Consider the following 17,896-nt stretch of genomic DNA (forward strand, 5'->3'; position numbering starts at 1 on the left):
ATGACTCCTGTCAGTTAAGAATCTCCAGTCCATATAAGTGGATTAAAAAGTTATGAAAACAACAACAGCAACCAAATCTCAACTACACTCTGGCTTTAAGATCACCTCTTCAGGAACTTACAGAAATCTTGCAGCGTGGCTGCTATTTTTATGAGTCCCCTATAGACTACTTACCCTGTGACCTGCAATTTGGCAGAGGTCATGGACCTTAAACCAGAGAGAATCATCAACTTCTGTGTCAGACTCACCTAAATATTGTGCAGAGGATAACTGCTGATTATGAAAGCTGGGGTACTGGGTAAGACCAAGTGGTTTTTAGCTGTTCTGAGTTGAGTCCACAGATTTCATGTTCATCTTTTATTTTTATTTTTTTTCTTGGGCTCACTATTGTGAATTCATCCCCCAGGGAGAGTATTCCACAGAAACCTTCTGAACTGTAGGGTATACGAGTGTGACACCTCGTGTGGCTCAGAGTGCACTAAAAAGCACAAAATTTCTTGGCTAGACAAACACAACCTTTGCTCACCACCAGATTTGGCTCCTTGCAACTTTATCCACTTCCCAAAAAGGAAAATCAAGTTGAAGGATCCCCATTCTGACACATTGGAAGAAATCCAGCACCCACTGCAGAGAAACAAGTGCCAAGAGACACAGTGGGACTTGTAAGGAACGATCTAAAAACAGAATGCTGCTGAAAACCACCGAGAAGTGCACCAATCTATGACCTTGAACGTGAGGTCTGCCAGTCTAGTTCATGACTCAGAATGGACTTCTCAGTTAACTAGAAGATCCTTTTTGCACTTAATACTTTGAAATAAAGTGAATATTTACATATTTTTTTAATATATTTTTTCAATTACAGCTAAGGAGAGCAATTCATTTTTCTGCTCACTCTGCAAGTGACAAAATGGTAAAATGCCAAAGCTTGGCCAGTTACATCGTTCCAGAGTTGAAGTTAGTGCTTCACCATATCATTAGAAAGCTAAAAAATTAAGGAGAACCCAGCTTTCATCTGTACACCATCATGACTGTCACAGAGCTCCACGTGTTGTGTGACAGTTTGTCGTGTTACATCACGTCTCCACTGAACGTGTTTTGAAGCCAGTAGTCTGAACATGATGTGAGCATATTTAACTGTTTGGTCACAAATCCAAATCAAAGTAATCTAAAAAAAGTGCCACGAGATTTACAACAAAATTTACTTAAAGCATCAAAACTAAAGGTATTCATGATGGCCTCTGTCACTTTTATGTTATTAAATAGTTGGATTATTATCATACAGCGATTGTGATGGACAGGCTAACAGATGAGGTCAGACAGGAGTCTCTGAGGACTGTGATGTTTGCAGATGACAATGTGATCTGAAGAAAGAGTAGGGAGCAGGTGGAAGACAACCTGGGGACGTGGAGGTATGCTCAAGAGAGAAGAGGAATGAAAGTTAGTAGAAGTAAGGCTGCATGTGCGTGAATGAGAGCTAGACAGGAAAGGTAAAGTTGCAAGGAGATGTAGTGAAGGTGGAGGTGAGTTTAAATACCATGCAAAGCAGCATATAGTGCACAAAAAAAAGGTGAAGAAGAGGATGTAAGCAGGGTGGAGTGGATGGAGACGAGTGTCAGGGTGATTAGTGGCAGAATTATAGCAGCAAGAGTGAAAGGGAAAGTTTTTAAAATAGTATTAAGACCTGCTATGTTGTATGTTTTGAGGACAGTGGCACTGACCAAAAGACAGGAGGCCTGAGCTGGAGGTGGCAGATTTGAAGATGTTAAGATTTTCACTAAGCATGAGCAGAATGACCAGGATTAGAAATGAGAAAATCAGAGGGAGCAGTTAGGTTGAATAGTTGACAAGTTAGAGACGCAAAGTTAGGATGGTTTGGAAATGTTCACGTAAGGAATAGCGGATAAATTGGACAAAAGATGTTGAAGATAGAGCTTCTAGGCAGGAAGAAAAGAGGAAGACCACAGAGAAGATTTATGGATGTGTTGTGAAGGATATGAAGAGTGTTGGTATGACAGGAAAGGATGCTAGGGATAGGCTGAGATGGAGGCAGACAAGACGCTGTGGCGACCCCTCAAGGGAGCAGCCGAAAGACGAAGAAGAAGGATTATTATCGTCATCCCTTAACTAACATACAGGCACAATTTTAATGCTGCAGTTTAATCTGCTAAAGCCAGATTTAACTGTTTGACGTATTGGAGCAATCATTGCATTATTTTCTATAAATATTTAGTAGAGTAGAATTTTAAAGTGAGTGGAGTACTTTACAGCAACTGTGATATTTCACTACTTGTCAGTAACACACACAGTTTGTCACGAACACTGCTCTTAGTAGTTACTTTGGCTCAAGGACTCTTAGCTAATGTTTTGTTTGCTGTGATCCTAAAAAGATTTCAACCTTCCCTGTCAGTCTTGAAGCTCCTAATATTTGCAAATATATGGATAGTGCCAGATGGGTGGTACTTGCCAGAGAAGATAATGAGAAGAGCAACTGAAAGTTAATTCACTGAGCCCTACCTCCAAATAACTTTTTTTCCCCTCATAGGCCCATCTGGTACCTCATGCACGTTTTTTGCACGAACGATTACAAAATACTGTAAAGGTGTGCTTCAGTCACTGCTCTCCTCAGAGGGATGCAGAGGAGTGGCAGCTCAAAGACTCCCATTACTGACAAGAGATGATACTCCAGATGCATTAGAGCAGGAGGAAGCAGTGACATCCTTGACAAGGGGCACGAGAATCCTAGAAGTGCTCCAGCACCCTGAGGATTAGTGAGTGTCTTTCCCTGCGTATTATCATACCTACTGCAATGTAGCTGCAGTCACAGTAAGGATGACTGTGATGAAACATTCAAGGAGAGGGGCTGCCAAAGCAAACAAATCTATTGCACAAGCACCATTAACAGTTTATCGTATGTATCATATATCTATATATATATATTTATATATACAATCAATAATGACAGCCCTTCATCATTTCATACTCTTTTACTTGTCACATTCAGTCTGCAGGTCCATCATAAAGAATTCCAGGAAGCATTTCTCCATTTACAAACACGCAACAAGTGCCTACGAACCACTTTTCATGCAGTCTCAGTAGAACTATTAAACAGCTATATATACAACCCGGATAGTGTGTCATGTGGATTCAGTTTCTGCCCACTGGGGAGGTAAAAACATGTGAGTCTGTCTGTACGTGTGTGCATGCATACATGCACACATGCATGCATGGGAATGTATGTGACTGCCAGGATGTCAAGTAGTCTCCAGAGAGATGAGTGTGAGGATTTGTTATTTCTGAGATAATCAGAAAAACTCCGGTGGCATGCTGGTGGTGACGCAGTGAGGTCGGGGTTGCAGAACGAGACGGGGAGGCCACATAGGTATGAGGATAGGGGTACATAGTTGAAATTCAAGTATTAAGTTTCCCAACCTCTGCAGTGAAATGCATTGCGATGAGCTCTGGCCTAATTATAGAGGAGTGGAGTCTGGGGGAGGGGGGTGTTTGGCAGAGGGGTTAAGAGTCACGCTGCAAAGGGGTGAAAATGGGTGAATGTCAAATTGGAGGGCAGACATGGTGTCGTGCCAGCAGAACAAAGGAAGGCAGCTATTTTATGTCAAATTGTTTTAATAGTAACCAATAGTGGTGCCATATACTGTACATATATGAGCAGAACAGAGCACAGTTTACATACTGTAAAACAACATTTCCTATTGGAGACGTGAGCATCCTAGGACAAAAATAAATTGTATTTACTGCATACACATAGAGTGATTAGAGACAACACCACAAGCATTGACCATTCATAAAACACAAAAAATCCTTTTATATACAGAGGACGCATGCCCACATACTTCTCTGATATACAGCATAGTGTTTCATCTATTTCATTCAACTTACATTCATCTGATACACTAAAGCAGTATTCACACAAGTGTAAAACACAGGTAACAAAATAAATAGTAACACATAAAGTATTAAGATTTAAAAAGTTTAATAGAATTTCCTGCTTGCTCTATTCATATAACATGTACATCATATGATTACTAGCGCTATCAAAACAAAGCATTTGCTTCTGTTTAATGTTGATATATGTCAACTTAAGCATGATATAAATAGAAATTAAAAAATAACAATATTAAGCAGCCTGATTCCACTGATTCCAAGTTTTCACTTATTTATTTATAATTCGAACAGATTTTAAGTCCAAATTTGGATTTTCTATTGCATTATTTTGTATCACATTCTTCCAAGAACAGCAAGCGGAGATTAGAAAGTCAGCTGACATTAGTAGGCATGAGAACTGAGTGAGTGTGTGGGTCAACAAAACATTTTCCCCTTATCTTAAATTATTATTATACCAATCTAGGTCATGTAAACGTTCTAACTGTGTCATGATCTAACCTAACTGTGTCCTCATCAAACAAACTATGGTGTAATGTAATGAATCCTTCAAACGCACAGCTAAATATTGTAATTTTGCCAATAGTCACAATAGAAAACAGTATAGGAAGAGTTTCTCCAGGGCATGGACTACACTGTATATTCTAATTTAACTGTGTTTTTAGGGAGAGATGAGCTTTCATAAAAAGCAGACTATGAACATTTTCAAACCTCAAAAAAAAAAAAAGTCTTAGCAGTTAAAAAGAAAAGCATCTACACTACTTATCCCAGTATAAAGCTTGGGTTTATATGTTTGTACAGCTACAGGTGGACTAACAAACCTATTTGTGACGCAGGTTTGAGTAAACACTAAAAAAGTCAGCAGTAGCCCCGTCAGTCATTCGATTTTATGCTAAAATGAACAAAAGCACGCCGTTGCAAAATCTACCTCTGTAGGCCATGCTGTGTTGTGTATGTGTTGTTGACTCCCTTTCGTAAATTTAAGACCAAGTTAGTATGGCTTCTCTGGCAAATCCAATGCCAAGAGCAAGCTCGACATCACAGCTGTCAGAAATTTGTTTTTCCTTCTTCATAAACAAAGACATCGTGAATACTGTGTGCAGCATCAGAGGGCTAGGTGTCGCTGTTCTTGTGTGGAAAGCATTTCTGCCATGGGCTGAAAGGAAGAGCGAGAATGATGAAGAGGACGCCTCCGAAAATAAGAATGCCTCCCGCTGAGCCCACGCAGGCCACAGACCAGGACAGTTCATGGTGTAAAGGTATGGATTGGTCACTGGACAGTAAGGCCAGCACAGACTGGTGGAATATGAGGACAGAGAGTAGGACCAGTACACCTGCATGAGAAGATAAAAAATAAGACAGGGAGTGAGAGGGTCCAACATTTAAAAGTTCAATCAGCAGTTACAATCCTTAAAATACTCATGAAAAGGTTGTCCTATCATGACTAAAAAAAAGTCACATCCCACCTGATAAGATGAAGCAGAAGGAGGCTGGCTTAAGAAAGAATTGCACTCCTTTGCTGAGCGACATGGCAATGCATATGGAGCCCATCACCATCATGGTCAGGCTCAAAAGGGCCAAGACAGCTGCTGCTAGATTCAGACCTGTGAGGGAGAGCAGCGAGAAATAACAAAATATAAAGTGCAGGTGTTCAGAAGTGCATGCAGAAAGAAATCTGCAGCACAGAAGAGGGAAGAATTATTGTGAGGTGTGGAAACTAGTTATGTTACACCACCTCACACAAGTTTGATTCCTCTGGGATTCTGGTTAAATCTGAATTTTTGTTAAAGAACAAAAATGATGTCATCTGTGCTGCTTCCTGTACTGGCTCTGCTTAAAACAGATTTTCCTGGCATTCCAAACCTGAGCAGGTGCGACCCCAAAAAATAGCCAGTGCCAATTCTGCTGTTTTTGTTTTGTTTTTTGATTCTCCAGCACGTAGATATTATTTCATTAATAAAAGCATTGCAGATAACAAGAATGGTCGTAGTAATGGTAGGGGAAATTACCCCAAAAATGAGGTGAGATGAAAGAAACAGACAAATAGTAGTTTTGTTTTGTCCAACTTCACTATACATGGTTTTAGCTATTCTGGCAGGAAAGCTGCAGGCAAGGCTGTGAAGATGCTTTGAAGGAACCAATTCCTTAGGTCAGAGTAACGAGTAATATCACAGACTAGCCACCTCTTATTATAATTTTTTATTCTCTTTTTAAACAAATAAATACAGTCATGTAAATATGTAACTCTACATACTTGTAATTTCAAACAGAATTTCTGTTATTACTGTGGCCCAGTTGCAGTACTTTCATAGCCCACCAGGGGGCCCCGGTCAACACTTTAGGAATCGTTGCTTTGAAAAATTGCCACAAAGTTAGTATAAACCATAAACACAGTACAAAGCGTTAAAATGTACTTTTCTGTAATAACCAGCAGGGGGCGACTCGACTCTTCTGGATGCAAGAAGATTTGTGGTTGTGCCTATGGGAAAATGACCATCAGCTTCCTTTCCTATTTGACCTCTGTAAAAAATTTACTGACACGTTTATGGGCTCACTCTCTAGTTTCGGGTTATATTGAGTAAAAAACTAAGCACATTTTGTAAATTATGGTCACTGTTAAAGTCAGAAAGGGTTAGCTGGGATATGCTCATTGGCTAATGACTATGATTGAGAAGTGGTATACCCTTACTTATTTTTCACGGGACCGTGAAAACTTTCTTTTTCACATGACTGTGCATATCTGTTGGTGTGATTATGTCCAAGTCTACTGTGCAGCCACTGACAGCAAATCTTTCCCTCAGCTCATATGTCAAATGCCACCTTCTCTTTAACCATATCAGCAAGCAAGTTTTCAAAACAGCCCCTGCTCACAACTTATGACCAAAAGATAAAAATGACTGATGTTTGCTGTGATGTAAGTAGCCTATTAATTCTCATCCAGCTTATCTCCAAACTACACTGAAACCAGTGGCTCCCTGGGCAGCACAGCAAACACATTAATCAGTCTGATAGCTTATGGCTTGCTTTGGAAAAGGGGTGGCAGAGGAAGTTAATGGTCTAAAACATGCAAAAACCACCAGTACGGTCCTGTGAGCACCGCAGTGAGCATCTTTATTGAAAGAAGAAGCTGTTGGTGTAACTGCTAATGTGCATGTCCAGGGGAAGGTGTAACATCTCACTCTTCTTAGTTGTCTTCTTGAATATGACTGCATTCTCCCCAGAGGTGAAGAATTTGAAGTAAGTACAGTTGGATTCTGTGGGCATAAAGAAGAGATCAGACAAAGAAACACACATGCACCCACGCGCTCGCACACACACTTACACACTCACTCTCCTATGGACGACTTCTTGTCTTCTCTGATGTGCCTACTATGCATCCATGCACTCTGTCCTTCCAGGCATCATTCCTATTTATATCGAGCATTAGCTGGAATACCCAGAGACACACACCTCTTCGCACACAAACACACACACACTCCAGCACTGCACATATGGTGCCGCCAAAGAGGGTGAGAGACAGCAAAACACTAAGGGTGGATGGCAGAGGGGAGAAATAGTGGTAGACAGAGAGAAGGGGCAGATGGAGGCTAATGAAGGGACATGGCTACAGAAGACGGGAAGAGGATGTGCCGGGTGAAAAAGAAGGAGGAAGATGCGAGAAGTATGGATACAGGCTCAGAGGATGAGAGCGGTGAAAAGGAGGAGTGAGTTGCTGGCAGATGGAAGGGTGGTGAGTGAAGGGAAAGAGAGAGGGTAGCCGCAGATGGAGAAGGAGGTGAGACGAGCGAGCAGGAGATGTCAAGAGGGGGAGGAAACACAGGGGGGTTAGTTAATACTGCATTAGTTATACACTCTCACTCGGTCCCTGTCTGTCCCCCCTCGTTTCCCCTTCTCTATATTTAGACAAAAACTGTGAAGTAGTCAGATTCCGTTTGGCTTCACAAGTGCATAGTGATGACTTTCACCCACTGAAAATTATGTGCTCCAAGATGACCACATGCATGTGCACACACACACACACACACACACACACACACACACACACACACACACACACACACACACACACATTCTGACATCCTTCCTCACCACACAAATATAGCTGTGGCTGAGGGCATTTGCAAACATTTTTTAATGAAGCAGACCGTCCATTTGTCAACCATACTGATTTTGTAACACATTATGCTATCACAGTCAACTGGTTTTGCTCCCACTACCCCTGCTGAGACTGTAATTATTGAGCCGTCATGTTTCTCTCCAGCAGGCAGCGAAGATGGATAGCTGGTCTCTGGATGACAGACACGGCATCGTCAGGCCGCACTTTGAGCGGGACGGGAGCCAGAGGCATGTAAACAGGGATGTGAAATGGGGAACCATAGATGGCAAAAACATTTGTTTTCCTGCAAACATGATGAGCCCACGGCCATCTGTGACAGGCGGCGTGGGCCAACAGTGTTGGGACGTGTGATGAAGATTGTCAGAAGCATACTGGCTTCTCTCAAACACCAACAGAGCATCTTGGAATCATATCTGCCAGCTCGAAGCAGTCAAAGAGGCAAGAAAGATAAATTAGCAAAGGATAGATAAAATTTCCTTGAAAACTGGATCATTCAAAGTGATGACAACATGTTAAGTTGTATATGTGAACCACTTGTGTCTCTGAAATTTAAAGAGACTTTATGGTTTCTTCAGACCGCTGCTGGGTCCTGGCAGAATCCATGATACATGGAGTGATTCCAGGAGCAAGTCTTTCTCCTCCAGTACCTGCCTCTTTCCAGCGTCTCCAGACTCGCTTTTCAGACAGAAATAGGTCATTGTGCAGATAATCGGCGCACTCCGGAGAACATAACCATGGTCAAGTTGAATAAAGTGCTTTTAGAAAGAACCTGTCACTACTCTAAACATGGATGTCCATCAGCACAATAAACCTCTGGTTTGCCCCTTTATCACCTGTCTGCACTCTTGGTAAAACAGGAGATGACTCGATGCTTAGTCAGGAGAAAATCTTAATATTAATAATGCCCTGTTACACAGATCATGTTATGACTGCCAACAAATATGCTGTATATTGTACCTGCATGCTGCTGTGTGTTGGTACAACAGGATCTGAACTGATAAAGCACCACTGTATTTATGCACTTGAAAGCATTTTCACGCTTTATACTTTTTAATGATTCAATTTGCACATTATCTGTAGGATGACCTACATACATACTGTATCTACGCAAGCGGCTTCTCATTATTCCTTTGGAAATCCACACAAGCGTACATACACACAAGGAATACATTTATTTTTAAATCTATATCAAAACTCATAAAAATGTTGCTCAGAAATATAAAGATTGTTCGGGTTGGATGCAAATGACTTTTTTAAACAAAGTGGCAACAGAAATTTTTTCAGCCTCTTATGAGTTTAGATACAAAGACCTACAAACGTATTCCCAGGGGGCATACATTATATCGGCTATGACAGCTCGCTCTTATTTTACAGCATTTGTCATGGCACAGAAAACCTGCAGTGATTAAGGGTGATGTCAGCAACTTATTTCCACAAACAGTCTCTGACCCCTTGCTGTTAATCCACTTTGATACCGATACACATACTGTAACATGATGGCAGCTTCAATTCAGACTTGCAAGGAAAGCAGACAGGGAGTTAAACACAAAATAGTCCCTCCAGAAACCTCGCCAGCTCATCTTGTGCAGATCACAGGACAAACAGATTTACACAAATTCACGCAGACACACACACACACACACCACTCTGAGGTCTCACCTCCACGTAGATCAGCAGGACCACAGCTTGTCCTCTCTGGGTCTATTTCATCCACCGATAGGGTGCGGATGCAGCCCTTCCAAAGGCCGTAATGGGCCATCTGGCAGGTTTGGTTGCCGCTGAAATTCTTTGGTTGGGCCAGCTCCACCCAAAACTCTGTCCCCATGCCCAGCACCGTGAGGGTCACACCAACGATAGAGACAAAGAAAGCCAGCTTGATCTTTCCCTCCTGGCTGTCACTCATCTTGTGGATCCGCCTCTGTCCTCTACCACCTTTCATTCCAGCCAAACCTCCACTCTGTCCTGCCACCCCTGTGCGACCCTCCTCATCCTGTTGTACAAAGAAGTTGGACCACATACTGATCTAAAGTGGCCAGAACCGAGGAAGTACAGGGGATGGGACGGGACACCTCAAATGAAGATTAGAGAAGCAGATAATAGATGAAAAGTTTTTTTAATTAGAATCAAATAATGAGAAGTTTTAGGTTCAGAAGGCGGAAGTTTGTAAGGGAGCTCTCAGCTGTCCTGTGATGGACAGATAATTTGAGCAAAAGCAGTGAGAAGATCAAGTAAAAATAAATGGGCTGGACATAAGAGATATGAATAGAACTACTGTGAAGTGGAGAGGGGGTCAGATGAAGTGAGGTAATGACAAAATGGGATAGATGGAGGCAAGGACCACGAGAGCCTGTCTGTCTGTTTTCCGTCCAGTCCTCTGAAAAAGAGAGATGAAACAGAAAGATGAAAGAGCAGCCAGCATATGCTTCACCAGAGCAAAATCCTTTCATCACCAGCGTAATATTTAATTTCCAACAGCTTTATCAGCATCTACAGTATTCCCTCCCTAAAAGCCATATGACATGCTCTCAGCCAACAATAGATAAGCCATATGGCATTCCCTGAAAGGCAGATTTTGCTGGAGATGTAGAAACAATTGGACTGGAAGAGCTACTGGAATGGGTTTGTGCAAGGTCAAGGTGAGAGATAACGCCACAGTGTCACACCGGACCACCCAGCTTCCAGTTTCCCAGATGAGTTGACAACCCATCGTCTGTCTGAGCAGGTACACTATCTCTGGCTTAGACACAGATCCCCTTTGATCTGAGGGGATAATGGGTTGCCACAAATACCTCTCAGGCTGCATTACTTATACCGGGAACACTGGGAATATGTAGCAGCGGCTGTGCACTTGCACATGTGTGCTTCAGCACGAGTTTGGTCCCAGCTTACAAAGACTTTCAACTGTGAGCGAGGGACCTTTGGAGCGATTTAAGCAAAGTGAGTGACGGGGCACAACGGTGTCGATGGTCTGCACGAGAGGTGATAATTCAATCCTGAACCCTCTGACAGAGAGACGGGGCTATAATAATTAACTCTGCTGTGAGGTCCAACAGGTCACAGAGTGGAGGCGAGAGGCCTGGCCAGTTAGGAAAGCAGCACCAGCAGGCCACACACAGTTGGCAGATCACCTAATTCAGAGCTTTGGGCTGACAGCATCAGAGGTTTAATATAGGCAACATGTGCAAAGTCTCACCACAAAGCCTTTGTCTTTGATACTTTATAGTATATGAGGAGACATAATAATAAACATAATAAAAATGTAACGAAAAAAAATTTAATTCTCATTTAGTCGTGCTGCATGTCGTCTTCCCCGCAATAATCACAATAATAACAATTCCGTAAGAGCACACGGCATTTACACAGAACATGAGAAGATGGTTCTGCAATGTCAATAAACAATAATATCAGCTTATCAACAAGCACTAAGTGACAGTTGGGGTAAAAATCATTTTATAGCTAACAAAAGGCAGATACATACGTGTCACTAATGAACCAAAGGTATGGAATAGCAACCGTGCATTAAAATAACCCTCCAACATTAACTGTAATAAAGAACATCAATACTGCAGCTGCTGACAGCCAAATTAGTGGTCATAGAATTACAAACCTTGATCACATTACATTCATATTAACCACAGTGTGATCAGGCGGCTCAGAGGAGCCAAGCTGCTCTCGGGGTGGGTGACACAAACAAGTGCTTACTTTGCAGTGAAGGATTATCCTTAGCAGGGTATATAGAGCATGTATATAAAGATATATATTATAATGCAATGAAAACTTTGGTGCAGTAGCCTAAATTCTAAAACGGCTGATCACAGAACTTCATGCTGCATTTTCTGTCGTGAAAATTAGAAATTCTCTCTACCGCTTGACCGGTGACAGCCACCGCCACCTGTGTGACACGTGGGCGTAAGAAAGCAACAGCTGGCTAATGCACTTGATTGAAAAGAAGAATAAATCTGACCTGTGTCGTGTGTGTTGTTCAGTTCGAGAGGAAGAGAAGCATGAAACTTAATAGAGGGGGGAGAGCAGTGATGTGAGAGTGAGTGTGAGAGAGAGAGAGTGAGAGAGAGAGAGAGAGAGAGAGGAAAGGGGTGGGAGAGAGGAACGTAAGAGTTATGGAAAGTGAGTGTAAAGGAGTGGAGGTGGGGGATGTGAAGGGGGTTGGAGTCTGGTTGGTTAACACTGTCACCGATGTGTGTGCGTCCGTCTGTGTGTGTGGGTGGGTGAGTGTGTGTGTCTGGTGTTTGGCCCCCAGACTGTCCTTACACCTCACGTTTAATCTCAACAGCATCCAGCTCATGCTCCATACATGTTTCAAATTTTAAATCAGCGAGGAAAGGTGCTGCAGGGTGGTCCGCTCACATGACCACAAGCCTGCCAGCATGATAAAAAACATGTCTGTATCTGCGACAGCCTTGCTGTTTGTGTGTGTGTGTGTGTGTCTATTTCGGACAGCCACCTGTTAATGACATTAAGTAAGGGTGAAGGAGGAGTCTGTGTTTATATGAGAGGGGCCAGAACAGCATTTTACAGCAACACAATACACTGTGAAGAGGTGAAAATCTAACAGAGAGACAGATTGAAAGTGTACTCGGGGTTTAAAAAGAGCCACACCATGCAGGGACGCATATAGAAGGGGGGAAAAAGACAGTGAGGGAATGCTGAAGTCTGAGGTAGCTGCAGAAATGGACAACACTGGCTGAAATGAAGCGGTACAGAGAGGAAAATGAGAATGTGCAGCCCCCATTTCATTCCTCACTGAACAAGGTCCAGGGAGACTTCAGAGGCTCAGGCTGATCTTGTGGAAAGCTTTTCTCGTGGCCCATCCCTGCTTGGCCGTTCCACAGTTTAGGTTACATACGTGGCACAGCGAGAGAGGGAGAGAGAGAGGGAGAGAGGGAGGCCAAACCCTGCAGCCAGCAACACTAAGGGAGGGCGGGGGTGGAGTAGGTGGGGGCAGTGCGGGGATGCAAACCGAGAGTGAGTCGGGGACAGAAACACAGAACAGGAGACAATCGCAGAAAAGGGACAAAGTAGGCCGCAGGCTGTGACAGGGAAATAAACACCTGGAATGTCCAAAACAGTCAAACTCTGCTTCTCTTTTCCTTTTTTCAGTCTGCAGATGGCCTCTTCAGACAGAGGGCACATGCTAAATGCGTGACATCCATGATAGATTAATTAATGTGGAGGACAACTATCTGTTTTAAGGCACACATGTGCGCCAATTCTTTAAAACCGCTTCCTCTAATTACACACACCATCACTGCTCGTCCATCATATAAGATCAGTGTTGGGACTAACGCGTTATTAAGTAACGCGTTACAGTAACTACGTTATTATTGTGGTAACGAGCACGGTAACTAGTTATTATGCCAAAACCAGGAACGCGTTACTCGTTACTGGGATTTAGATAGGCTCGTTACTCGTTACTTCGTGTGGTGGATATCGTGGTGCTTCCACAGACTCAATAACATTAGCAAGTGGTGGAAGCCAGCAGGTGGATGAAGGAAAAGGGAGGCAAGAGGAGAGACCCGAAGCGGCCGCCCGTCCAAGTGTCAGGTGAACTGAACTTCAGGTAAGAAGTTATGACCTGCAGTCTATCTGAGTCAGATATAAACCAAGTTTAGGTGGAGTTTATTTTCGGTATGCTGACATTTTCGTACTGCGTGCTAGCTAGCATGATGGAGTTTCTATACAGCTGGGTGGGTGCTATGTTACTGATGTTGAACTTTATTTTGTTCATACGGTTAATTATTAGAGTTGCCAACCGTCCCGTAAAAAACAGAATCGTCTCGTATTCAGAGAAAATATTACGCGTTTCGTACTGAGGTGAAAAAGAACACAGTTTGTCCCGGACTTCAGCTACAATGAAAAAGACACAAAGCTGAAGCTGCACAGCTGCCTCTTCTTCTCTCATTCTCTCTTCTCCTGTTTCTACTTCAATCACGAAACTGATCAATGATCAGCTGATCGGCTTTTCTCTCTTGTTTATTTATCGCCCACTTTGCGCCAGAAAGAGGAAACCAGCGGATGTCGCGTTAAACAACAGCAGCACGTTTAAGCTTGATCAGCTGCTGTTAGAATTTATTTAATATTAATTTCTAGTATCAGCTGATGTTTGCTGGAGCCACAGCTGTAAAGCTGCTGGTCATGATATCGGTTTGGATATGTGGTGAGAGGGAAACATGCAGATGAAACCAGGAGATGTCCTTACTGAATCATCAGAGCTGAACAGGTGATGGAGAAACAGGTTTACCTTTTAGGTGACATGGATGAGTTGAAGGGAAGTTATGAACTGTTTCTGAGAGACAAATAACACCAGGATCCTTTTCTAAGTAGCTGACAGCTGGTAACTGTGCAGGGGCGGATCTAGCAAAGTGTTGCCAGGGGGCCAGGTAGGGCATTAACAGGGAAAGGGGGGCACAAGGAAATACTTTTCTTTATTATTCTCATTTAAAATGTCTCGCTTTTAAAAAAATAATTATCTGAATCTTACAACAAACAATTGATAGATTGATACATATATACCATCAGAACAGTGTACATCACTGTCACAACAGTGTTTATTTTCATTCAAAGGCTTTATGATTTTTCCTATAATGGCGGGCCGGTCTCTAGTCAAAATGCCCGGGACGATTTTTTTGTCCCAGTCCAGCTCTGTATGCAGCTCATCTGCAGTCTGGTGTTACCTACATCTTCCTATTCAGAAGGCAGAATTTCCGAGTTCTGAGTACAATCAAAAGCACCACGACTGCAGTTTTTGTGTTGGATGTAAAAAGCAGGCTAGAATCATGGCGGCGGTCAACGACGGTCCAGGCGTGGGATTTCTCTCGTGGAAATGTGCACATTATTTTTTCCTTTCTGTTGGTAGGTGGCACAGTGCACTTGTGGCAAGTAAGCAAGCTAGAAGACTGGCAGTCTGGCTGGGTATCCAGTTACAGAAGCAACACATTAACAAGAGAATTCTGAGTAAAACCAAAGTTACTTTCCCTAGTAACTAGTTACTTTGAAAGTAACGAGTAACTTGAAGTAACTGAGTTACTTTTTTAGAGAAGTAACTAGTAATGTAACTAAGTTACTAATTTAAAGTAACTTACCCAACACTGTATAAGATAGATACAAAGTGTCCACAGACAGTCGGAAGCCATCAATATTCTACATTATGCTGACATGAACAGTCTTGTGTTAACGTCACTGTAGTGCCCCTGTCAGTAGTGCTGATTTATGCTTGAACTGCACGCTCATGTATGCACCCATGCGCATGCCGTTCACACTTATGCATATTACAGCTACAGCAAATTCTAGTTTCATGCTGCTAAGTAGTACTGACTACGAGTATTTGCCCGGTTGAAGCATCTGATGATTTTCCTACTACTAACAATCCTGCAAAAATCTTTAAAACTCAGTAATGAACTTGATAAAACAAAAAAAGGGACTGCAGAAGTATCCTGAGTATCCGGGAAGGGAAAAGGGGGACTTTTATGTCTGTTCACCTGCTGGTTAACGCAAATATATAATTAGCCAATCACATGGCCAGTGAGCGGTAGTTCTCTGGGCATCTCTGCCTTGTTGATGCCAGAGGTCAGAGGAGAACTGCCAGAGTGTTTCGACCTGACAGGAAGGCAACAGTAACTCAGATAACTACCCGTTACAATCAACGTATGCAGAAGAGCATTTCTGAAGGAACAACACATCACACCTTGAAGCAAATTCCCATATATCCACAGATGTACCACTGTGTCACATAAAGAGATACAGGTTCCTTCTATTAGGTAGTAAATTGTTGTTAGTCAGTGTCATTTTTGAACAGATCAATGAGTAACAGATCTGATATGATGCTCTATGGTCATTTGGTAAATATCTTCCTGGAGAAAAGGACACATTTTTATTAACAGCAGCTGTTAAGGCAGATGCCACTGAGACAGCAAAAGATAAACTGACCTTTTGGTATACGCCTGGAGATCACTGAGAGCGATGTGGGCAGTTAGGAGAAAACCCTCAATCTTTTCAGGGGTAAGACTTAATAACTGGATTAAAGTGAAAATTTAATGTTCAGTCATACTGCTGGATGTATATATTAATGTATGTGTCTTGGTACACATTAACAGCTATACACCAAATCTATACGTGCACTTAAACTTTTAATAAGTGGTGCTGAAAGGTCTCGAGTGTCTTTTAACACCACAAGGGCAGGGTAGTTTCTCTTTTCCAGCATGCAAAGGATTTGTTTGGCATCACTCATTAGACTGACCAGTGCTCAGAACAATGGGAAAGTGCAAGGAACTCAATGAAGTTATAAGAAGGAGAACTGCAGATTTAGAGAAGTTGTGAAGGTCTCTTGAAGCTATTTCCAAAAAAACATTCCAAGATCATCCATTATTTTAAACAATTTTATGTAAGTACAAGTAATTCAGGTATATCAGCACATTTCCATGGTCCAAATTCTTCAACTTCACCTCGAATCAACAGCTAGATAGTTGAAACGTGGACACTGTTGGGTCAATAATCGCAAGCATGTTCAGGAACAATCTGAACAAAAGCAAAACAAAACTGGTTTTGAAAAGCAGGCTAACATTAGCTTAACATTAACTGTGCCAGGAAACCAATCAATTTTAATGAATTCTACCAATTCTGACAAGTAAAATATCCAACCAGAATGATGTGAGAAGCTTGTTGATGGATGTTGATTGAATTTACTAACAGACCAAATATTAATATTATGGACTTATATATTTGATGGCGTAGATTCCTACCCTGGAAAAAGAACAGTTCAAAGTGTTCATTAAAAGCCCATATTTACCATAAAATGTATGCTCATGTTCAATGTATGTAAACTACAACTGTAAATTCCCAAATTTCATCACCACCATTACCCTATACATTAATTCATGCATTCTGAGATAAACTGCCTGCAGTCTTTGTGCAGTTTACGTGTTCTGTTTAAAGCTGTTGCTCTGTAGATTAATATTTTAAAGTTCCAGTTTCCTGCCCATTGACCCTTTTCTAAATGATAAACACTACAAATATGTGCCATTTTGGCTTGTCTGCATTTCATTTATGATTGATCTCTTCTATTGCAAATAAGCTCTGACAGTGTGACAGGGAGATGTCGTTGACATTTTTTTTTTTTTTTACACATGAAATCTCATTTTTACACAGGTGGAAGAACATCAACAGGACACATTTCTACTAATGTTTTTGACATGTATGTATTATTAAGTTCTTTCCTGTGAGGTGTTTACATCGCTTAACCTCCTGTGGATTAAATACAAACTGGATCATGTACTCAATGTGTCCATTCTATTCCACTGTTGCACTCTCCCACTGCTGCAGTGTTCTATCTTTCTGAATGAAGATCAATGGGGATGCACTGCCTAGAATGACAATGACCATCACCGGAGTCTTGCATCCACCACTAGAGGGAGATAATGTATTTACAAGCCTTTACTGCAGCATTAGGCCTGGGGAGGGTATACAATGTACATGAGGGAGGGCTGCCAATAACATTCAGCAGCTCTCATGACAGACAGCCATCTCTAAAAGACTCAGGGTCAGCTCTCCATTTTTGCTCCAGTGGACATGGTTTCAACTGCATGAGAGAGCTGCTGATTTACCTTTGTCTGGAGGGAACAACTGGGTAGTGAGTGTTGCATCAGAGGCCCTGCTGCTGCTGGGTTTTGTGCAGTGAGGTGCAGCGATGCAGATAGAGATGGGTAGTATAGAGCTGACACAGGACATTATTGCATGACAGAGTGTAGTTGCTTTCCTGTAACCATTTTACATGAAATCCCGGCTGAATAAGGCGATCCAGCTTTTGCTCTGCCTAAGTCTTTGTACCTTGTGAGATGTAGAAAGAAATAAGAAAAGAAAAAAGAA

At 42.1% G+C, this 17,896-nt stretch overlaps 1 protein-coding gene across 1 annotated transcript; it reads right to left on the reverse strand.

Annotated features, from left to right (window-relative positions):
- Positions 1-3,606: 3,606 nt before the first annotated feature.
- cacng6b (calcium channel, voltage-dependent, gamma subunit 6b) lies at positions 3,607-12,083 on the reverse strand. Its single transcript, XM_003450617.5, has 5 exons — positions 11,982-12,083; positions 9,677-10,391; positions 7,080-7,154; positions 5,367-5,504; positions 3,607-5,234 (listed from the first exon to the last, which is right to left on the reverse strand). The coding sequence occupies exons 2-5, from the start codon at positions 10,032-10,034 to the stop codon at positions 5,014-5,016; spliced, it is 792 nt and encodes a 263-aa protein (XP_003450665.1). The 5' UTR covers positions 10,035-10,391; positions 11,982-12,083; the 3' UTR covers positions 3,607-5,013.
- Between the last annotated feature and the right edge of the window lie 5,813 nt (positions 12,084-17,896).

Source organism: Oreochromis niloticus, linkage group LG11 (genome assembly GCF_001858045.2).
Source record: "Oreochromis niloticus isolate F11D_XX linkage group LG11, O_niloticus_UMD_NMBU, whole genome shotgun sequence".
In the NCBI taxonomy this organism is placed as follows: domain Eukaryota; kingdom Metazoa; phylum Chordata; class Actinopteri; order Cichliformes; family Cichlidae; genus Oreochromis; species Oreochromis niloticus.